Here is a 20,432-nt window from a genome sequence, read left to right on the forward strand (position 1 = left end):
ACTTTTTTTTATATAATTTATTTTATTATCTAATTTCTCTTTTAAATTTAACAATCTCTTTTATAAGTCTAGAGGTATTTAAATCCTTGCTCTCTACTAAGAAATTATCTAAAGTCACTACTTTATATTAGGTAACTAGTTTACTCTAATTCTTTTTTTTTTACTGGGGATATATATTTCTTTATTTAATATTAATTTCTTACTCTTGAGTATAGTAGGCTAGTGGTTTTATTATATATTTCAGCTTTATTAATTACAGTAGCGAGTTTTTACATTTATCGCGGTTGGGTGGTTTAGAGATTTATATCTTAGCCTATCCTAATATTTTTCCTTCCTATATTCAAGAAATAATTGTAACAATCCGTTCAAAGCTCAATTCATAGTCAATCCTAACTGCTACAGTCAATACCTCTCCACTCCCTGAAATATGTTCCACCAGTAGATCGATCTTGGTCACCAAGTGTACCCCATATCATTACAGTGTGAGGACGGTCGCTGCCAGAGACAGCTGCGCGTGTGATTGGTAGCGCTGGCAGTATGTGCGATGAGGAAGTATAAGTGAGTACCACCCTTACTGTCAGAACCCCAAAGCATGATGGCACTCCCAAATCAGAATATCGTCCCGCTTCCTGATCAGCTTAGTGACTTCGTGTCTCTTGTGAAGAGCGATCTATATAGAATGATTTCCAGTCTTCATGTTCCGGTGCCTCATTGCAATCACCATAGACCAACCCCCAACTCGCAATGTTGGGACTCCTCATTTTCGCTGGAACAACCTTCGCAGCAGCGACTTACGCCTTTGTCCTACCGATCTTCTGGTATCTTTATGACCCCAAGGGACTACGCAAATACCCAGGCTTCTCGCCGTTGTCCGGGTTTACCGATCTGCGCCATGTGTACTTGAGTGCCTGTGGATACCGCTCAAGGGACTTATACAAGGCTCATCATCGTGCCCCCATTCTACGTACGGGCCCCAATGCTCTCTCGTTCGGCAACGTCAAGGCCATTCCCGACATATACGGACACGGGACGAAGTGTGTCAAAGATCTTAATTATCTCATCCTCGGGGGCACTCACACGCATCTCTTCGATGTCGTGGACAAGAACGAGCATGGACGCAAGCGCAAGACGCTCTCCGCTGCTTTTGCCATCAAGCACCTTGAGCGATGGGAGTTCAAGGTGGCTCGGGCGACGCAGAGGCTCCTCAAGGCGATGGACGCACATTGCACGTCGCCGCTTTGCTCGCAGCAAGCCAAGCCAGAATCAGCCAACGTCAACTTCGACTTCAACAAGTGGGTCTATCTTTTTACAATCGAGGCTATCAACAATATCGCGCTATCATCTTCGCTGGACCTGTTGACAAGGGGACAGATGTCGTGACTGCACAACGGCGAGATGGCACCCTGTACCCGGCACGATATCGTGAAGCGCAGAGCCACACGGCGATCGGCCAAGCGGTGTTTGTCTGGGACTACAAGCACTATCCTGCGCTTGCACGGCTGTCCAAGCTCGTTCCTAAATGGCGAGACGTATGGCACAAGGCCGAGCCATGGAATGACATTGTGTATCATCAGGCAGCCACGCGACTGCAACGGTATCTCGCTGGTGAGCAACTCGACGACTTCTTCTCGGCCTTGATGGAAGACAAGCAAGGCAAACCCAACAACCTAGAATGGGGCGAGATTGTCGCCGAAGTCAGCGCAATCATCAACGCAGGGTCGGACACCACTGCCATAGCCCTAACACAGGCACTGGACTTTCTCATCCGTCACCCACCCCAGATGCAGCGACTTAGAGAAGAGATAGACAGCGTACTGGACGCGGACGAAGTGGTAGCACCCTACGACAAGGTCAAGAACCTACCCTATCTCCGCGCGTGCCTCGACGAAGCTCTCCGCCTTATCCCGCCCACTTCGGCTCCTTTACCTCGTTGCACCCCTCCCGAGGGTGCCCAGATCCTAGGCGAGTGGATCCCAGGAGACACCAGTGTGTCGATGCCCATATACGCAGCGCATCGGGATCCCGAGATCTTCCCTGACCCGGAAGCGTATCGGCCAGAGAGATGGCTTGATGCGGAGAGCCGCAAACACATAGAGCCATGCTTTATTCCATTTTCTACTGGAGCACGGGGATGTCTCCGACGTAATATATCCTATCTGGAGCAGACGGTTGTGTTGGCGTCGGTGGTGCATCGGTATAACTTTGCATTGCCTTCTCCAGAGTGGAATATTTACCGACACGAGTCGTTTAATTTGATTCTGGGCGAGATGCCGATGAAGATCTGGAGGAGAAACATTGATTGAGTGGTGGTTAGGTGGTTCCCAGGGAATATATGGTTATGTTTCTGGGTAGTACTCAGATTGTCTACTGTTGCTATGCTTCAACTCAAGTTCCAATTTATGAAATGTGTTTTTCGCATTGAACGTACCCATACACATCCAAATTCACTGGCCTTACGCCTATAGATCGCAGACTACGTACATATCAGTTATACCTCATGGTATACACCCCCTCTCCGAAGCAGTACTTAGCCTCCCTTATCCTCCTATCTCTAAGTCCAACATGCAAGCCTTATACAGATTGCATATCCCGACCATCCACCCAATTCCCATGCAACCCAGGCCGAAGCCTAACCGGCAAGTGTATAATAGCCCTAGCCTTGGTGAAATCCTCCAAATCTAGCAGATGGAGTTCGCTCGTCATCGACTCGTAATTATTAACCAGAGCCATGAGATACCCGTCTCCTTCAACACAGGACCCTGATTTCGGAATGAAGACTGGCTCTTGCACTAGATGAGTCCTTCCAGGGAAGTAGATTTCCGAAGTCCCAGTCTGGAGGTCGAGATGAGCGAGAGCATTGTATAGAGGGTATCCGCCACCGAGACGGGGGCCGATGGTCTTAAAGTCAGTGTCTAGGGAAGGGTCCATAAGATCGAAGAAACAGTGTCGATGCTTTTGTGTGGCGAAGCGGTCGTCTATTCTGTAGAATTCGCTGTTTCCGGTATGCAGTATCTCGGGGTCTGGTAGTATTTCACTTGTTGTGTTTGGGTCGATTGTGAATCGCATTAACTGAGATATGATTGTGCTGGGTTCTGGTGCGAGGCCTTGGTTGTCTGGCCACCAGAAAAATACGTTCTGTTTACTGATGCCGAGGTCGAATATTATGTGTCCGTTGGCGTCTTCGTATGCGTTGAGAGTATGTCCGGGGAAGGAATTGTTCCAGCGGAGCCACTGCTCTATGTCAGTACGCTGTTTTATAGTGTGCATAGGAGGAAGCTACCTTAACGTCACCAGGCTTTGGTCCCCGTCGAGGGATGACTCCAATATACAAGGGGGTTTCGGGACTCCATTGCCAGTGTTCTCCGCCAGCTTTGAGGCGATCAATGTCACATAGTTGGGGAATGAGTGGGAAGAGCACCTAGTGCTATTAATATCCTGATCGGGTTTTCGGACTTCAAGGCAGACCTACCCAATTCTCAGTCACTGCAAAGTCATGTATCATGGCACAAACAGGCGCGACAAACCAGCAGATGTCTGAGAAAGACCCATCCGGCCTAACCTGGTAGTAACAGATATCGGGAGTACCGTCACCCTTTGCTTCGTAGCCAAAACAAACCATTTCGCCAGTCTCGGGGTCAAGTTTGGGATGTGCCGTGAACGTAACACTTGGAAGTTGTCCCTCGAAATCATACAGACCCTTCGTCTCCAGAGTTTGGGGATCCATCGCATACGGTGGGGAGTCCTCCTTCAGGGCCAGCAACTGCCCATTGAAATGAACAATATTGGTGTTTGCCGTACTGCGGACTTTAAACCGGACGGCATCGGTATACTTATTCCGATATTTTCCTATAACGTCTTAGTAGATTAGATAGAAATACGCAGATACCTGCATACCAAGAAGTGCTTTTCCCGCCTCTCTTTCGCGTACGAACTTCTCGGTGCGTACAAACTTCTGCTTCCACGAGACGGTGCCATCTTCGATCCGAAAGGCGCTAACATTGCCATCGCCATTGAACCACTGATCCCTTTAGCACGTCGCCATCAGCCTATCAGTGGGAAGGTGATACAAACAGGATCGTCTTCAATGAAGGGTGGCATCTGCGGATCCGGCATGACTCGAAAGAAGGTCCCATCAATGTCTTCTGGTATATCTCCGTTGACCTCTAGGTTGTCCACCTCGCCCTCGACCCGACATGGCTTCATGAAGCCCGAGAACTGCGGTCTGTCGGGAAAGTGGAGGATCTTCGGAACAGACATGGAGGCAGTGTTAGAATCACCGACACGTTTGTATTGCGAGGGAAATTTCCGGGTCTGGAACTGGTAGATAAACCACTCCGTTGTCTTAGGGAAGTTTCTTGAATGGTAACGATTTACAGGCAACACCTTTATCAGGGTGTACAAGATAGCTTTATATGTGTGAAGCACTGAGCGCTGCCATGTTGCGGATCGCGGGGTTACACACACAGAATTAGAAAGATCCTGGTAATTAAAGGAAAATATTAAATTTCTCATGTCTTAATTGGGCACATGTACTACGTCTGGAGCAGAAATGCTATTGAAGAATAGACCCTCGCGGCTCGTATAGCATGGGAGATTACCAATAGTTATCCCATTGACAGCGGAACAGCTCCCGGGTTCCCCACTAGAATATCTTCTCAGCCACCAGGTACTTCTGTCTCATTTAGCGCGGAGGTTAGTTCAATCCGGAGTTGCTTAACGATTGAGGCGAAACTACGAGGAGGGACCCGCAAGCTGGTCCACCATGAAAGGGATGGTGTGAATAGACTGCTAGTACCCAAAGCAGTGATGATCGCTGTGGTACCCTCCGATTAGGGCAAATTGATTGCACCGAGCATTAGTCTTGACGTATGCACTAACTATAGAATTGATTCGTCCGCTATGGCGCCACGGCGTTCTCTTTAAACTTCAGTCGGTTTTTTCGGCGCAGAACATCCGCTTACAAAGCGGATGCTACGAAGCTACAGAAATGCCGATGGGCACCGGCTCCTCTCAGCGAACAAGGGCAGAATGGCATATGTATAACGGGTAGGTGTTCTATATTTTCACGCACGTATTTCAGGAATAATTAACTCTATTACAGCACAGAGTTGCTATAAATTCGAATCGATAGAAAAACACAACACCCTCTGACACTATCGCCCGGTGGGAAGTTATGCTTGCGGTAACCCCCAGCCCAAGTGGACATCTGCTGCCTCTCCTTTTCAATGTGGGAAGCAGTCTTTTAACCCAAAAGGAACAGTATCCGCTCTAAAGGAGTAGTGCTAGTAGAAAGAGTTAGTAGAAACATCACTGCCTGCTACAGTTGCTAACCCTCCATAATCTACTCGTACCTGCGTTGGTGTATATTTAGAAAAAGGCATGCTGTTACGAACTGATCACTAGAATCGTGGTTTAAAAGAAGAACAAAAGTACAAATACACATAGTTAGCAAACCCAACAAGGAAGAATAATCTCCTCTGAGCAGGCTACCAGGGCCTTACTTCTGACACACATATTCCAATAATATAGCGCTCTGACGAAGCTGTACAAGTACAAGGCTCGGTAAAATTGTCACTTGCTCAGCATGTTCAACTTGCACATCTTCTTTACGAACTTCAAGACCTATGTGGCCAGTAAAGGTACTACAGGATATCCATTTCCTACTAGACCTGAATAAGTATTCTTCGTATATATTCTATCAACGTCTCTTGCCTGTGAGTCACGCCGACTTAAACTGGTCTTCGGTCACACCAGCGCCCATCGCTACCGTGCTACTGATCCCGGCAGTTACCATGGTCAACAATCTATCCACATAATGTGCACCGCTCCACTTTTGATGGGTCACCACGTCCACCCCCTGCTCCATTTCCGGCTCCTGGACCAACTCTCCGTAGGCCCGCATGCCATTTTGGACAAAGGCCTTCGAAAACTGATGGCTAATGAGCGCAGTCGTGTGAAGACCGGCCAAAGTAATAAACTGCCAACAATAGCCCAGTTTACTTAGCCGCGCAATGATGGTCTCCTGATCTGCAGGCGCCATGGCAGCCTTCCAGTTGAACGATGGGGACAGGTTATAAGCCAGCCTATATATATATATATCATGTGAGCTACCTCAACTATCACCAACGACAGAGAAGTCGGAAAGAGGGACAATTCGAAACGGAAAGAGGAAAGGAGAGAGCCACAAGAAGAAAGACTTACTTTTGCTCCGGCCAAGTGGCATGGACGCCTTCAGCAAACTCCTTCGCCTGCACATAATCCGGACGGGCAGTTTCCATCCACAGCACGTCCGCAAAGGGCGCAAAAGAGTTCGCCCGGTTCACGGCGCATGCAGTCCCACCCTGGTAACGGTAAAAGCCCTCACGGGTCCGAGCCGACTCCCAGTCCCACTGAACATCCTCACCCAGTTGCTCTCGCGCAAGAGCCCGAGCCTGGGAGTTGCTCTTGCCCTTCGACGCCGTTAAATAGCGCGTGATGAGAGCCTCCTGACCGACCTGCGTTGTCGCCCGGATCCGATCAACCACCGCATCGTCAAAGGTTTGCAGGTGAGCCTGAGCCAGCCACTCCGTTTCAATCTTCTGCAAGGCCAACCCACTCTGGCCCGCCTTCTCGGCGGCGACCATAAGGTCATTCAAGGGCTGCAGGGCGGTATTAGCCGTCCCGAGTATGAATGGGTGGTCCCGGTCATCGATCGTCGAGGTGATGAGCGTGGCAGCCTCCGAATCTGTTCGGGCGACAACCACCAGATCCACCCCTAGTTGCGGATGAGTTATTCGGAAAATTCATATACGACCCGGCCCAAAGGTTAGGCTAGGTAAATAATGGCGGCGCGATGGAACGTACCCATGATGTCCGACTGGGCTCTAATCGCCACCAGCCGGTTGATATGCTCGCCGATGGGGACCAACACCTTGCCGGACATGTGGCCGCACTTCTTGGTTCCAGGGGCCTGATCTTCAATATGAATCCCTGCGGCACCGCTTTCGACAAACAACTTGGTCAGTTTCATAATGGCCGTCAACCCTCCGTGCCCGGTATCGGCGTCGGCGATAATGGGTCGCAGGTAGTCGATATTGGCAACCTTGTGACGGTCAGCCTTGGCTGTTGTGATTCGCTCTTCGTGCATTTTTCGATCATGAAAGAGCTGTGCCTTAAACAGCTGATTCACCTTCCGGGGAACAGTGTCCTAGTCATGGTCAGTCGATGATGCACACTGCTATGGTACGGCGCTTGTTAGATTCTTCATCCTCTACCATAGGATAGTCTGCCAAGTCGGGCGATGGCTCGTCCGTGGACGACGCTGTTGAGGAGCTCTGCCACCCAGAAACGTAGACTGTCTCCAGGAATTTGGCCATCTGTGTCACCATAGTGGGCTCCAAGCAGCCGAATGTGGTACTGGCTGTTTGTTTCTATGCGTCGAATAAGAAACAATAATCAACATGATTTATTGTATCCTTGGATCCCATGATATCTTACCTCAAAATGACGCTCGAGGATCCCCCAGAGCTTCTGACTCTGCGCATTCGAAGGATACTCAATCTTGAGATTGCCGCGCTTGGCGACCACCATCTCCGCCGTGAACGGACGCTTGGTATGCCGCCAACGGGGGTCTCTCCACCAATCCTTGACGGCCTGGACTTCATTCCAGTACTTCTGGTCCTCCAGCTCGAGATCATTCATGTGGGATGACATTATCTGTTCCCGGTTTCATGTGTAAAAAAACAAAACGGGTTGGCTGCTAAAGTGGCAGTTCCTGAAGGTGATTGATTGATTCTCCTATAAGATTTTGCGCTCTGTTGTTCGCGTTGCTTTTTTTTTCTTCTGCAGGCCACAGCGGAGGGGAAATGGACATTTTAAATGCTGTATAAGTGGCGATGGAGGATGATCTATCTGGCTGGCCTGGCCGAACGGCAATGAGTTTCCTTATGTCCGAAACAGCGTTTGTAGACGGCCATAACACATCTCAGCGAATTACTCGTGGTTTTTTTCTTTTCCCTACTATCTCTATAGTTACAAGGATTCATGCCGTTATCATCTACGTGTTGGGTATTGCGGATGTGGCGGCTAGATTCTCCCCTTTTTCCCCTCTCCAGACCTCGGTCATGAACAGAATGAAGTACACTGACTGATATTGAGGAACTTCCGCCGGTCCGCCAAACGTTACATCTGGATAGATGGTTTTCCAAGTCGTGTTTCTCCGCGGACGTAAGGACTTTCAGCTGTGTCCAGGTCCCTGATGTAAACTTGCCGAGCACGGCGGGGTTTGCCTTGGATACTTACTTGCTAAGCTTCACATGTTGATTTAATTACTTAATGGTATCTACCAACGGTTTATCTTTCGTATGATTGGTATCGGATTCTTGCAGAAAGTACCCTAAGATGGTATGGAATGAGTGCCTCTGTTTACTTCAAGATCATCTTCTTTCTACAAGCGAATGTCTGTTCTAATTTATACTTCTGGTGATGACGAAGTCGGAGAATTCCATGTTATAGAAACACAAAATAACAATCCCAATCATTCTCAAAATAAATGATATAAAATATACCTGATTGACAGCTAGATATAATTCCCAGTGACATCTTCTAAAGCTTTGCCTGAAGCTGCCCATTCAGAATTTTTCGAGCCCCTTCACGCATGGACTTCACAATGTCCCCTGCGGACATTATCTCTCGGATGAGTCCCACCCCCGTCCCAGCATACGTGGTCAGTCTCCCCTGAGGACCGTAGCCTATATCCCCCTGATTCAGCGCTTCCCGGTAGAGCTCGCGGTTTTTGACCTCACTCAGGCCGGCCAGATGGTCCAGGTAGGTCCGGTTTATCAACCCACGGCCATCATAGCCCGCTGGCCAGCCATGAATGTCGCGAACCTTGTCGTAGATGGTTGTTCGAACGGTGGAGACGCCCCCATCCGAGGCATCGAGAATGGCCCGTTGATAGCCATGCGCGACCATCGATTCCGGACTGGCCAGAAACCGCGTTCCAAGCACACACCCTTCCGCACCCAGAGCCAGTGCTGCCACAACCCCTCGACCGTCGCTGATTCCGCCCGCAGCCACGACATGGGCTCGCTTCTTCTGCGGGTGGTAGGGACGAAGCTGTCGAAGGGTGTCGGTGATTTCTGGCACCAGGGAAACAATGCTGGCTCCGCGCGCGAGGGAATGTCCACCCGCATCCAGTCCCTGCACCACAATGACATCCGGGTCGATGGTGTTGACGACCTTCACCGCATCGGAGACCGAACCGACCTGAACCCAGATCTTGGTCCGCGATGCGGTGGCCTCTCTGATCGTGGTGGTCCACGGAATGAGGTCCTGAAAGCCGTTTGGGGGAGCAAACAGCCAAACCGCAGCGGGGCAGTATCGGGAAAAAGAGGGGAGCGCCTTTTCCAGAGAGGCACTCCAAGTGATGAACCCCACGCCGACCGGCAAGAACTTGGGGACTCCGTTCGCAGTCTCCTCCACGGGGGTGTCTGTTTGGCCTTCTTGCAGGAGATCTTCGGCTTCCTCGAGTAGGTCCTCCAGGTGGTCACTGTGATACCCTGCGGCAATAAACCCGAGACCGCCGGCTTTGGAAACTGCCACGGCGAGTTTGGGCATGGCGACTTTGGCCATGGGCGCCGACACGATGAGTGGAGACGATACCCAAGGGTAGTCGGTAGAAATGCTGTTCGGTAGGCTGTCGAGAAGGAGCATTTTGGATATGATGGGAGGGATAGGTAAGTTTTTCGAAGTCAAAGCAAGCTTAAGTAGAGGAAGTTTTCAAGATAAAGTGGTAATATAATCAACGTTTGGATGGCTAACGCAGCTGGGCAGCCGACCTTATGAAAGGACCGTTGTTTAAACTCAAAATCCCTCAATTATTAGAAACCTGGAAGACCTGGAGTTCGATACATAGATTAATTATATAGTATTGTATAGAATGTTTTGGAATATTTGCCAACACTTTCTATAGTATATATAGTGGCCGATTCCGTAAAACACTTGTATTTTATTTATATTACATACAATCTGAGCTATTATGTGAACATAAAAATCTTGTAAATCTGAAAACATTATGAGATATTTATTATATATATATATTATCAATAAGCGAAGTCAGAGCCTGTCAGACGCTGACTAGTTGAGATATAACGAAAAAATATATATATTTATACGGGGTAACAGGATGGGCCGTGCAACCGTCAGTGACATTATCATACGGACTGTAACCAGTTCCAATTATCAGAACGACTGAATACAAGCAGACAAGCAGCCGGGGAGTTGGGGGAGGGGGTGGAAACCGTCCACTCCACAAATCACTGTCCACTTCAACCCCATGATACATGATAAGCATCAAAAACAAGGGTGGATATCCGTCACCCTCCGCAATACCCGTCCAACTCCACCCCCAGGAAGGACGGGCCGAGGAGGAAGGACCGAGGCTGTGGGGTTGTGGAGATTCACGCCGTGGAGGAATTTGCGGGGGTGCGAATCATTGAAAGTAGCAGAGAAGATGGATTTGGCAGGAATTTCGGTGTCGAGCATTTAGTTGCCTTTGCCTACCATCGTCGCCATGGATTCAGAGGAGAGGCGCTGGGGGTTTATCGAAGCGGCCCGCAATACCCGTTTGGACCACACAGCCTCAACAACTTCATCCTGCCAGGTTCTGATTGTCTCCAAATACATACATAGCCACTTAAATACCACCTTACAACGTCCCGTCACATCATTCCTTTTGAACCAAGAGTATCAATCAATCTGCAACCTCGACGCCTCCTATCTTCCTATCTCATTACAGATTTCTAAATCTCCCCAATCGAAATGACTTCCAACACTGCAGGCACCGCCTCAACAGGCTCAACGGTACACATGAACCATGACCGTATCGAGTCTCCTGTCGATACGCCTAACTTTATTGATAACGAGTTCAGGCCCTCGCAGGCTACCAAGTGGTTTCCAGTGCATGATCCCGCAACGAACAATCTGGTCACGCGGGTCCCTCAGTCCACACCAGAGGAACTCGCTGCAGCGGTGACCTCTTCTCAGAAGGCGTTTCCGGCATGGCGGGCAACCAGTATTATGGCGCGACAGCAAATCCTGTTTCGCTTCACCCATCTGATCAAAGAGAACTGGGACCGCCTGGCGGCATCGATCACCTTGGAGCAAGGCAAAACCTTCAAGGATGCTCGGGGTGACGTGCTCCGTGGACTGCAGGTAGCTGAAACCGCCTGTGGTATAACCACCCAGCTTCCCGGAGAGGTGCTGGAAGTGGCTCGCGATATGGAGACCCGAAGTTACCGAGAACCTCTGGGCGTGGTCGCGGCTATCTGTCCGTTCAATTTCCCTGCCATGATTCCCCTCTGGTGTATTCCGATTGCGGTCGTGACCGGGAATACAATGGTTCTCAAACCATCCGAACGAGATCCCGGTGCGGCCTTGATTCTCGCCGAACTGGCTCGGGCGGCAGGGTTCCCCAAGGGGGTTTTGAACATCATCCATGGGTCGGTCGACACCGTGAACTTCATTCTCGATGAGCCTGCCATCCGCGCCATCAGCTTCGTCGGGAGTAATCGCGCGGGAGAGTATATTTACGCCAGAGGCTCCGCCAATGGAAAGCGCGTGCAAGCCAATCTCGGCGCGAAGAATCATGCTGTTCTGCTGCCAGATGCAGACCACAACGCCGCGCTGGATGCGATCGTCGGTGCTGCATTTGGGGCAGCCGGACAACGGTGTATGGCGCTGAGTGTCCTGGTTACAGTGGGCGACGACGCGGATTATATCCCTGCTCTGATTGAGAAGGCACGAGGTCTGGTGGTGTCTGCTGGCTTTGAGAAGAATGCCGACGTCGGTCCGGTGATCAGCCTCGAAAGCAAGGCGAAGATTGAATCTCTCATTGCCAGTGGTGAACATGAGGGGGCCACGATTGCTTTAGATGGCCGAGGGTACAAATCAGAGAAATACCCCCGTGGAAACTTCGTACGTGAAAGATTTTCCTTTGCTTCTTTAGTTTATTCACGTTGGCTTGCGTTGCTCATTCCCTCCAGGTGGCGCCTACAATTTTAACAAATGTCACACCGAACATGAAATGTTACCGAGAAGAAATATTTGGCCCGGTTTTGGTTTTTCTTTCTGTGAAGACCCTCGAAGAAGCCATCCAATTGGTCAACGCAAATGAATATGGCAATGGGGTGAGTATCTTCACCAAGTCCGGGGCGTCCGCGGCATATTTCCAAAAGAATATCCAGGCCGGACAGGTCGGCATCAATGTCCCAATCCCGGTCCCGCTTCCCATGTTCTCCTTCACTGGAAATAAGAAGAGCATCGCGGGTGGCGGAGCAAACACATTCTATGGAAAGCCAGGACTGGCGTTCTACACCCAGCAGAAAACTGTGACGAGTCTTTGGCGCCGAGAGAACTCTGATACTGACAAGCAAGTGGTTATGCCATCTCATCTATGAAGCCTTTCATCTTCAATGCGTTGTGTCCAAGAACCGTGAAGAGCATACCTCGGGCGATCCTGAAACATATACTTGTACAAATGTCGGTATAGTATCCAATTGGCCGGGAGAGTTGAATAAATCTACAATAGTTGTTGGGTGTGTTACAACGTGTGGATGCTACATTATTTTGTTAATGTGTTATCTTCTTGTCTTATATGTACACGTTCTACATGTAGTAACGACATGAGGCTTCCAGTGCTCATTTTCCACTACGAAGTCTCTGGATGGAATGGTGGTTTCAGCCTGCTAGCCAGAGATACACCAAACAAATAGTGTTAGGCCAACGCACGACCTCCGAATAGCGGGTATTGCGGGAAAACCAAAACTTGGTTTAACACCAAGTCTACTATATCAACCATGTCATAGACAGACATGACACAACGAATACGAATTATTTATCCATGCACTGTGGCTTGAGATAGAGAGAATCCACGTATCATTTTCAACCAAGGTTAACTAACCTTTTTAGTATAGCACGGCATCGATACCTTGACACACTCTACTCCCAACTAAACCGATGATCCCTCGAACATATGCGAAGAAATATATCTAATACGATAGCTTAAAGTTTCGTGGCGCTTACTGAAAGGCGAGAACAAAAGATTGATACTAGCTCCGCGGAGATTTTATCATTCCCACTCGTGAACGGAATCTGGGGTAGTAGTCATGGGGCCCCATTACGTTTATTGGCGGCGCGAAAAAGGAGCAGTTTCCCCGCATTATCTTATAAATTGATTTGCTATCGTCCCATAAAGAAGAGCAAAGAGCCAGAATATCTGGACCAAGATTTATTCTCTCTCTCTCTCTCTCTCTCTCTCTCTCTCTCTCTCTCTCTCCAGCATCTAAGATAACCAACTTGACCAATATGTCCGCAAAGCCCACGAATACGCAGATAGAAGGGGACACGGAGATGCTTTCTCATATGCCCACCAAGGATAGCATCATGTTGCCCATTCCCCGGGATACGTTTGAGAAGCTCTACCTGACTCCGAAGATGCCCATTGCAGGAAAGTTGCGACAGACATTTGGCAACCCCACCCCAATCTCACTGATGGGGTTCTTAGTATCTGCCACCCCTAATGCAATGATCCACATGGGTTGGAGGGGCGCTGGCGGGGACGGAGGGGCTATACTGTAAGACCAAAAGCCAGGTAGAAATGTCCCCGTGTCACATTAATGAGTCTAAAATTTTAGTCCGGCCTATATCGCCTTTGGTGGGATGACCCAGATCATCGGTGCCATTGGAGAGTGGTTAATTGGAAATACCTTCTCCTGTGCGATATTTTTCACATACGGTAAACCCCTTTCCCTACCGGTGGGACTCAAGAAGTGAGACGTATGTTGAATAACTAATGAACTATGTAACAGGAGCCTTCTGGCTGGCGTATGGTGCCTCCTTGATGCCATTCTTTGCAGTGGGTGCCCGATATTCCCCTACAGGCAACAGCTTTGAGGGTATGGAAACAGCAGAATATCATGCGACGGCAGGTAAGCAGTGCACCAAGGCGAATAAATAGGCCAAAAGCTCTTTACTGAACACATGGAAAAAAACAAATAGGTCTATATTACGTTATTCTGAGTGTGGTGACCTTCGTATTCCTCATCTGTTCCATTCGCACAAACGTGTGCCTATTCCTCGCGCTGTTATTCCTGACAGTAGCATATAACCTCTATGCAGCCGTTCATTTTACCACTGCCCTCGGACAAGAGGCGTTGGCAGCCAAGGTGGAAGTGGTACGTAATCGGAACTCGGATTCACCGAGTGTTCTCGATTCTGTTTCTGCAGAAACCTTTACTAACTTCCTCCCTTTGAAGGCTGCGGGTGCATGTAATTTCATACTTTGCATTCCAATCTGGTACATCTTTGTGGCCCAAATGTTGGAGTCGATTGACTTTCCTTTGGCGTTACCTGTTGGGGATTTGAGTGAGGTTGTTCTAGGAAGAAATCAAAAGGCACGGAAACAGATGGATTGTGAGGTATAGGTCACCCTCCCTCTCACTATGTCCGGACTTTCTGAGCTTTTTTTCCTGGCTAGATGTGTATTTCAGTAGATTCGTGACCTTAGTCGACGTTTCAATCATTTCAATTCAATTCCGTTGTTATAATGAATTTCAGATGACCGAGACTACTTTCCTGTGTGTGGAATGATAGTTAGTTAGCTTTTGGCTGCGTTGACCTTAAGAATATAAAAGATAGCTACTTACAGAGCAGATGTCTGCTTACCAGACAAAGAACCTAGGATGAAAATGAAAATGAAAATGAATCAAATACACGTACGGGCACGCTATGAATATTAATCCCCTCTAATGTATGATGTAGGTGACCACGCAATAAACAATTGAAAAGGTGTCTAACATACGCAGTACGCCGCGTCACCCGCAGCACCCGCACATGCCGGCCCGTCAAATCGTCCCGGCGGCGGGAAAGCAAACTGATTCCATGGAGAGCAGTTACCTTCCTATTCATTGGTATTTTTTGTCATGGCTGTCCAAGTGCGAGGTCGAATCCCTCGTACATAATTTCCAAAAGAGATGGATACAGGGGATATTCATCAAGGGAGTTCCCAACAGAGCTTCTCATGTACAGATTGTTGGTCCCCGCGATCCTTGGGTGAGGACTCATGTAAATGCAATCAAGGGTGAGTGATGCGTATTTCACAAACTTTAATAGTATTGTATCCCGATATGCTTACAAAATAGTCTATCTTAGAACCCTCGAATACAACCAACTCCCTAGCTATATTGAGCCTGTACCAGCTCACATCACCAAGGATGCCCTGGAATTTCTGAGTTATAAGCATGCCTTCTCCATACCAAACGATAGCGTGAGGCAAGCTCTATGGACAGCATATTGGAAGTACGCACACCCATTCATTCCGGTGTTGGATCAAATCGAAATGAGCCGATCTATACAAGGCTGTGGAGAAAGGATCAGTCTGTTACTTTACCAATGTGTCATGCTTGTGGGCCAGCTCTTCCTCATTGCCCACGAAGGTCCACGGGGCGAGTTTTGTGACTCCCAGGAATTATTCGCCAGCATCCGGGCACTGTATGACTTGGACTGGGAGACCAGACCATTGATCATCCTGCAGGCCTTGATACTCATGACCTTTTTCCCACAGAAGGTCACCGAACCCAAGGGACAGGCCTACTTCGTCCGACATGCAGTCTCTATTGCTTTCCAAATGGGACTTCATCGTGATCCTACGAGCTTCTACAGCGACGCATCCGTTCATCACTTCCGAAAACGATTGTGGTGGAGTCTCTTCATCCGAGAGCGTACTTTGCTCCTTGATGACGGAACACCATGGATGATAGACGACACTGATTACGATGTGCCGATGATAGAAATTGATGACTTTTGCCTCCCCGATGTCTACCATAATGTAGGAACACAAAGCCCTCTGCTTGACGTGAACTATATCAGCAGGCAGCGCAAGATGGCCATCATGTGGATCGAAAGAGCCAAGCTAGCGGTGATCATGGGACGACTGTCACCCCTTTCAATCCGCATTCCAGAGAGCAATTCCAGTATCGCTGAGAGGCCATTGCTCCAGGGTGGTGTGGCTCAGTTTCAGGAATCTCTCCATGAGACCGCCATAGGTCTCGAGAGATGGCAAAGAAATGTCGACCCGGAGATTGATTTCGCCCAATTGAGTTCACCTGCTTCATGGGCAGGGGATCGTGAACTATATCTCCAGTGCGCAACTCTCAAGCTGTTATACCGTACAGTGAAGTTCCAGTTGGCTGTGTTACTGGATCTCTCTATAACACACACACAAACAGTCCAATTCCCCCGGACGAGAACCCGTCAGCACGTTAGTAAGAGCTGTAACGCTATCATGCAAATCACAAAGGACCTTCGGCTCTCTGGGTGCACGGCACATGTTCCCCTGTACGGCACATCTGTCTTACGGCCCGTTCTTATATGGGCCATACTAAATGGCGTACTTGGTAGGTACACTCGCCAAGGCTCAGGCTTCGATCCACTACAATTTGACATTGGTAGGGTAGATTCTTATGAGTTCCTTTTTAAAGCATTGATCTTGTGTGATACAGAATGAGCCTTTAGAATCGAATATATGTCTCCATGGATTTTCCAGACGTCCTTACCCAATAGGCGAGCTCGATTTCTTACAAAAAAATGAAAAGCGTTGACCATGCTATAAGATACTGAAGGGCATCCGTCGACGCTTTAGTACAGCATTTTTGAAACCTATTAGCGATTCTCGACGCGAGAATCAATATCGCCCCATAAATAATAAAACCTCCAAGGGAATTAATGATATAGCAATTGAAATTTCACTCTTCCTTCTTTCTCTTACTACAGTCGCCGTATGCCAATGCTATGCCCATGCGCCCCCCCCCTCACTGCACTCTTGACAGTTCATCTCCCTTTTCTTGGTGGAAAAATGCGAAGCTTGGATTGCGTGAAAGGTTCCCTAAAGCAGCCTCACAAGAGGTGGGGGTAAGACATGGGATCCTCAGTCCAGAAGCTTGGTGCAAGGCTAACATAAGTTAAGTCCCCGGTGGCTTTCCCAGGGTGGGGGGCAGCCATTATTTGCTGTATTGCCCTTTACTGGGAACCCACGGGTATTTGCGGAACAGCTACGGGTTGGAGATGAACAATCCGGGGTTTGCTGCGTGGAGAAATAGTAAATGGGGACGAGGGAAATTACTCAACACACAATGCGGTGAAGCGGGTCCAAAATCAAGATAAAACATCATTTATGATACTAAACTTGAAAGCTGTGACTTAAATAGCATATGGTGCTCGGGGATCTATATCTAGGCACGTGTGCCATAGTGTGATACGTAGTCCAATATCTGGAGCACTGTTCTCGCGACTGGGAGGTAGCAAGATACTACAAGTACTAGTCCTGTGGTAAGTCACAATCCTTTGGTTTGATCCTTGTTAACTTAATGGATGTGCAAAAGTCCGTGCCATCTCAACACAAGTCATGATTTTGACCGTATTCGTGATAGGCAAACTTCGTTGGTATTGCCTCTCGCATGCACTGTGGTCTACTCCAAGCGTATTCTGCATCATCTCAACAGCGAGAATCGGAAAGTTCTTGGCTCGATAGCAAAAAAAGCAAACGGGGTACCTGCCACTGGATTATGTGCTGTTTCCGTTAGTCTGCAATAGCCTTTCGTCAGAGAACTATAAGTTGCGTCTAGCTTCGTAAATCTTCTTTTGGAAGATCTCAATCATCCTTGCCACCTTCCTATCTCCAGGCGGGAGAAATTGGGTCCCCAACACGCCACAAAGATCGGACTCTCTATCGATAAACTGTCGAGACTCTTAGTATATTTAGAAAGGCAATGACGGGATCCGTTGCTTACCCAGAACAAATTAGGTTTTCCACTCCAAAACAGCGTGTTTTTTTGCCGCCCAGATGGTTCGTTTTCCACGGTCAGCATACCACCTAATCCCCAGTCATACAAACGGTTGTTGTCAAATATCCCAATGAACGAAGACTCAGGGTCAGACTTTTTGACATGTTGTTGGAGGGATTCCCGACTAGCCGGCAAGAGGTGGGACTGGAACATCATGGCAATCGACTTGCTCATGAGAAGTTTCCCATCATCAGACAAGATGGAATGAAGGACTTTTAAAAACTCTTCCACAGAGGCGTATATTCCTTGTCCGCCAAAGCAGTCCGTAACTCCTTCAGTCAGAAAGAGCTGTTTCAGTACCGTGAACCGTCCCGAAGCCTCATCTCGAACTGAGATCCGAACCTTTCGGTTTCCTCCGCTAATACTCGCAGGCCAGAAACTCATCCGTTCAATACCAAGGGGCTCCCAAATATGCCTCTGCATGTAAGTTTCTAAAGTTTGCCCCGCTAAGCGTTCAACGAGTTGTCCAACCCAGTCAATCCCTGTACCATATTCCCAGGCAGTGTCCCGGCTCGAAGGTCAGCGGGTAGCCAAATCGCTCGTCCACGGTAGTACCACAATTGATATTTCGTCCTTCATAAGCCGTAAAGCGGGCCAGGTCGGGATTGCTCATATTGTAGCCTGCTCCACTAGTGTGGGTGAGAAGGTTTCGGAGGTTGATTGCGTTCTTTCGCGATTGAATACGTGGTTGGCCTGCCGCATCCCAGCCATGCAATATGCCTTGGGAGGCCAATGTTGGTATCAAGGATGACACATCTGTTTCGAGATCCACAAGTCGTTTCTCCACTAGCTGAAGAGCAGCAATAGTGGTCAAGAGCTTGCTCATGGATGCGAGCGTCATGATGGAGCTCATCGCGAGCGGCCTCCCATCAGACGTACCATCGTCGTTTCCGAAGGCTTTGGCGTAATAGAAACTGCCACTTTTGTTTGTTGCTGCAACTACCACACCCGGCCAAGTCCCATCCTCCAAGGACGTATCAAATGCCTTTTCGAGGTCCTCTAGGGGCTTTCGAGAGTCACTGTTGCGAAACATGATGCCCTGAATCGTGCAATCGCGGGAAAATCCAAGGGAGGTATACACCCGACGTCGAAAACAGCAAAATAACCAACGATCTGAGTACATGAAGAGAGTCCAAATTCAGACAACGCGTCTGCGGGCCCGTGGTCCCCAAGATCCAGTTTCTTTAGGTGACATATTTTTTGGGCCACCAGATCAAGAGCTCAAAAAAGGGTAGTAGTTTTCTTGCTCGTCTTTTCACTTGAGAGTCGGGGTTACGGCAAATGCGGCAATTACGGACAACGCCCCGCAACATTGGGGGGGAGCGCTCAGGGCTTTTATGGAACCCACGTTATTAGGTTTGGACCGTGGAGGTAAGTAACTGCGGGTGGCGAAGCTTTGTGGATGGTAAAATTGGCACTAACCAAAAGTTTATTATCTAGCTTTTGTAGTAAGCATTGTCTCATCCACTTTCAACTCTTCGACCTGCTTTCTGATCAACGTTTACCTTGTCTCACAAGCTGATATCAGAATACTAAATCAGCCAATCATTTTGCGGTATAATATGTTGAGACATTTACCAAGTAGACCAAAAGAGAGAGCTCTCTAACGGTTACTGCTATAGCTTAGGTTTATCTGTTCTGACATACTATAAACCATGGCTAAGGCGTATCCGTGCCTCGGATTGAGCAGAACATGTTTACTTCTTTGGCATGGCTGTCATCATGCTGACATGAAAATAATTCGTCAGAGAGCACCACTCCGGCAAGCAAAGGAATTACGAGTCGTCAAGAATCCTAGCATAGGAGATTGCCCTGCTGCAAGTCCAATTACCCCGATATTTATATATGGGTCGGTCAGATAGGGCGTCCCCCGTACCGTCACCGGCAAGACTTACCACAGGCAGGCCGCGCACCCGCATTCCCTATCCTTTTGGATTCAGCATTCTCATCACGGCCAAGGTCGTCGCAGCCAGCGTGAATGACAATAGTCCGCTAAAAGAAAGTAAGTACTGGTCTATACCGTCAAAGGGCCATTGTACCAATCTTACACCTATAATACTTTCTGATCTATTTAGTTTAATCAGTCCATCTGGTATTATCCCCTCTGAGTTTCTATCTGCACTAGTTTAAAAATTCTCTAAGTTACCCACGTGTCATTCAAGGTCATACAGGGTACTATACGTCTTTCTGGATGGGTTGACTATAATATATGGTGAGAACCGGCTCCAATATACATAAATCAACATTAAAGATAATAGGGAGCGTACAATGAGGTCCCGCCGAAGTACAGCCGTTGGTGTTATCACCGAACTCGTGGATGTGGAAACCCCGTTCGCTGTTGGGATCGTTTCCACGGAGACTCCACGAGATTGTTATACTGCTCGAATGTAACAGTACCGCACACCTTCGAATCACCTCGTACTGTGGCAACTGTTGCGTCATTTAAGCTTATAATCCTGTCCCCACCTCAGTGAACTGGGTAAACGAACTTGCTTTGACCATTGTTGTGATTCAGGGTTTATGTGTATTGTATGTGTATTCAAGTGGGACAAA

At 48.5% G+C, this 20,432-nt stretch overlaps 8 protein-coding genes across 8 annotated transcripts; 3 read left to right on the top strand and 5 right to left on the bottom strand.

The window, feature by feature from the left end:
- Positions 1-744: 744 nt before the first annotated feature.
- ASPBRDRAFT_50319 (cytochrome P450) lies at positions 745-2,303 on the top strand (the record flags this gene model as incomplete). Its single annotated transcript, XM_067626518.1, has 2 exons — positions 745-1,296; positions 1,365-2,303. The coding sequence occupies 2 exons, from the start codon at positions 745-747 to the stop codon at positions 2,301-2,303; spliced, it is 1,491 nt and encodes a 496-aa protein (XP_067484686.1).
- Positions 2,304-2,571: 268 nt separating this feature from the next.
- On the bottom strand, positions 2,572-4,308 carry ASPBRDRAFT_70840 (carotenoid oxygenase family protein; the record flags this gene model as incomplete). The annotated part of the gene is made up of 5 exons (XM_067629095.1): positions 4,072-4,308; positions 3,895-4,018; positions 3,470-3,846; positions 3,281-3,418; positions 2,572-3,231 (listed from the first exon to the last, which is right to left on the bottom strand). Exons 1-5 carry the CDS (start codon positions 4,255-4,257, stop codon positions 2,572-2,574), a joined length of 1,485 nt encoding a protein of 494 aa, XP_067484687.1. The 5' UTR covers positions 4,258-4,308.
- A 1,411-nt stretch (positions 4,309-5,719) lies between these two features.
- Positions 5,720-7,692, bottom strand: ASPBRDRAFT_25108 (uncharacterized protein; the record flags this gene model as incomplete). The annotated part of the gene is made up of 5 exons (XM_067622132.1): positions 5,720-6,083; positions 6,202-6,754; positions 6,844-7,186; positions 7,215-7,409; positions 7,477-7,692. The coding sequence occupies 5 exons, from the start codon at positions 7,690-7,692 to the stop codon at positions 5,720-5,722; spliced, it is 1,671 nt and encodes a 556-aa protein (XP_067484688.1).
- An 891-nt stretch (positions 7,693-8,583) lies between these two features.
- Positions 8,584-9,693, bottom strand: ASPBRDRAFT_112425 (nitronate monooxygenase; the record flags this gene model as incomplete). The annotated part of the gene is made up of 1 exon (XM_067616650.1): positions 8,584-9,693. The coding sequence occupies one exon, from the start codon at positions 9,691-9,693 to the stop codon at positions 8,584-8,586; it is 1,110 nt and encodes a 369-aa protein (XP_067484689.1).
- Positions 9,694-10,800: 1,107 nt separating this feature from the next.
- Positions 10,801-12,437, top strand: ASPBRDRAFT_166267 (CoA-acylating methylmalonate-semialdehyde dehydrogenase; the record flags this gene model as incomplete). The annotated part of the gene is made up of 2 exons (XM_067619577.1): positions 10,801-11,955; positions 12,024-12,437. 2 exons carry the CDS (start codon positions 10,801-10,803, stop codon positions 12,435-12,437), a joined length of 1,569 nt encoding a protein of 522 aa, XP_067484690.1.
- An 829-nt stretch (positions 12,438-13,266) lies between these two features.
- On the top strand, positions 13,267-14,577 carry ASPBRDRAFT_36663 (putative plasma membrane ammonium transporter (Ato3)). The gene is made up of 5 exons (XM_067623558.1): positions 13,267-13,613; positions 13,674-13,774; positions 13,848-13,967; positions 14,038-14,213; positions 14,295-14,577. Exons 1-5 carry the CDS (start codon positions 13,345-13,347, stop codon positions 14,460-14,462), a joined length of 834 nt encoding a protein of 277 aa, XP_067484691.1. The 5' UTR covers positions 13,267-13,344; the 3' UTR covers positions 14,463-14,577.
- A 3,066-nt stretch (positions 14,578-17,643) lies between these two features.
- Positions 17,644-18,912, bottom strand: ASPBRDRAFT_50325 (serine hydrolase domain-containing protein; the record flags this gene model as incomplete). The annotated part of the gene is made up of 3 exons (XM_067626520.1): positions 17,644-17,772; positions 17,826-18,361; positions 18,435-18,912. 3 exons carry the CDS (start codon positions 18,910-18,912, stop codon positions 17,644-17,646), a joined length of 1,143 nt encoding a protein of 380 aa, XP_067484692.1.
- An 845-nt stretch (positions 18,913-19,757) lies between these two features.
- Positions 19,758-20,381, bottom strand: ASPBRDRAFT_50326 (uncharacterized protein; the record flags this gene model as incomplete). Its single annotated transcript, XM_067626521.1, has 5 exons — positions 19,758-19,871; positions 19,928-19,995; positions 20,147-20,256; positions 20,282-20,309; positions 20,369-20,381. 5 exons carry the CDS (start codon positions 20,379-20,381, stop codon positions 19,758-19,760), a joined length of 333 nt encoding a protein of 110 aa, XP_067484693.1.
- Between the last annotated feature and the right edge of the window lie 51 nt (positions 20,382-20,432).

The sequence above is a fragment of the Aspergillus brasiliensis genome (assembly GCF_001889945.1).
Source record: "Aspergillus brasiliensis CBS 101740 unplaced genomic scaffold ASPBRscaffold_1, whole genome shotgun sequence".
Classification (NCBI taxonomy): Eukaryota; Fungi; Ascomycota; class Eurotiomycetes; order Eurotiales; family Aspergillaceae; genus Aspergillus; species Aspergillus brasiliensis.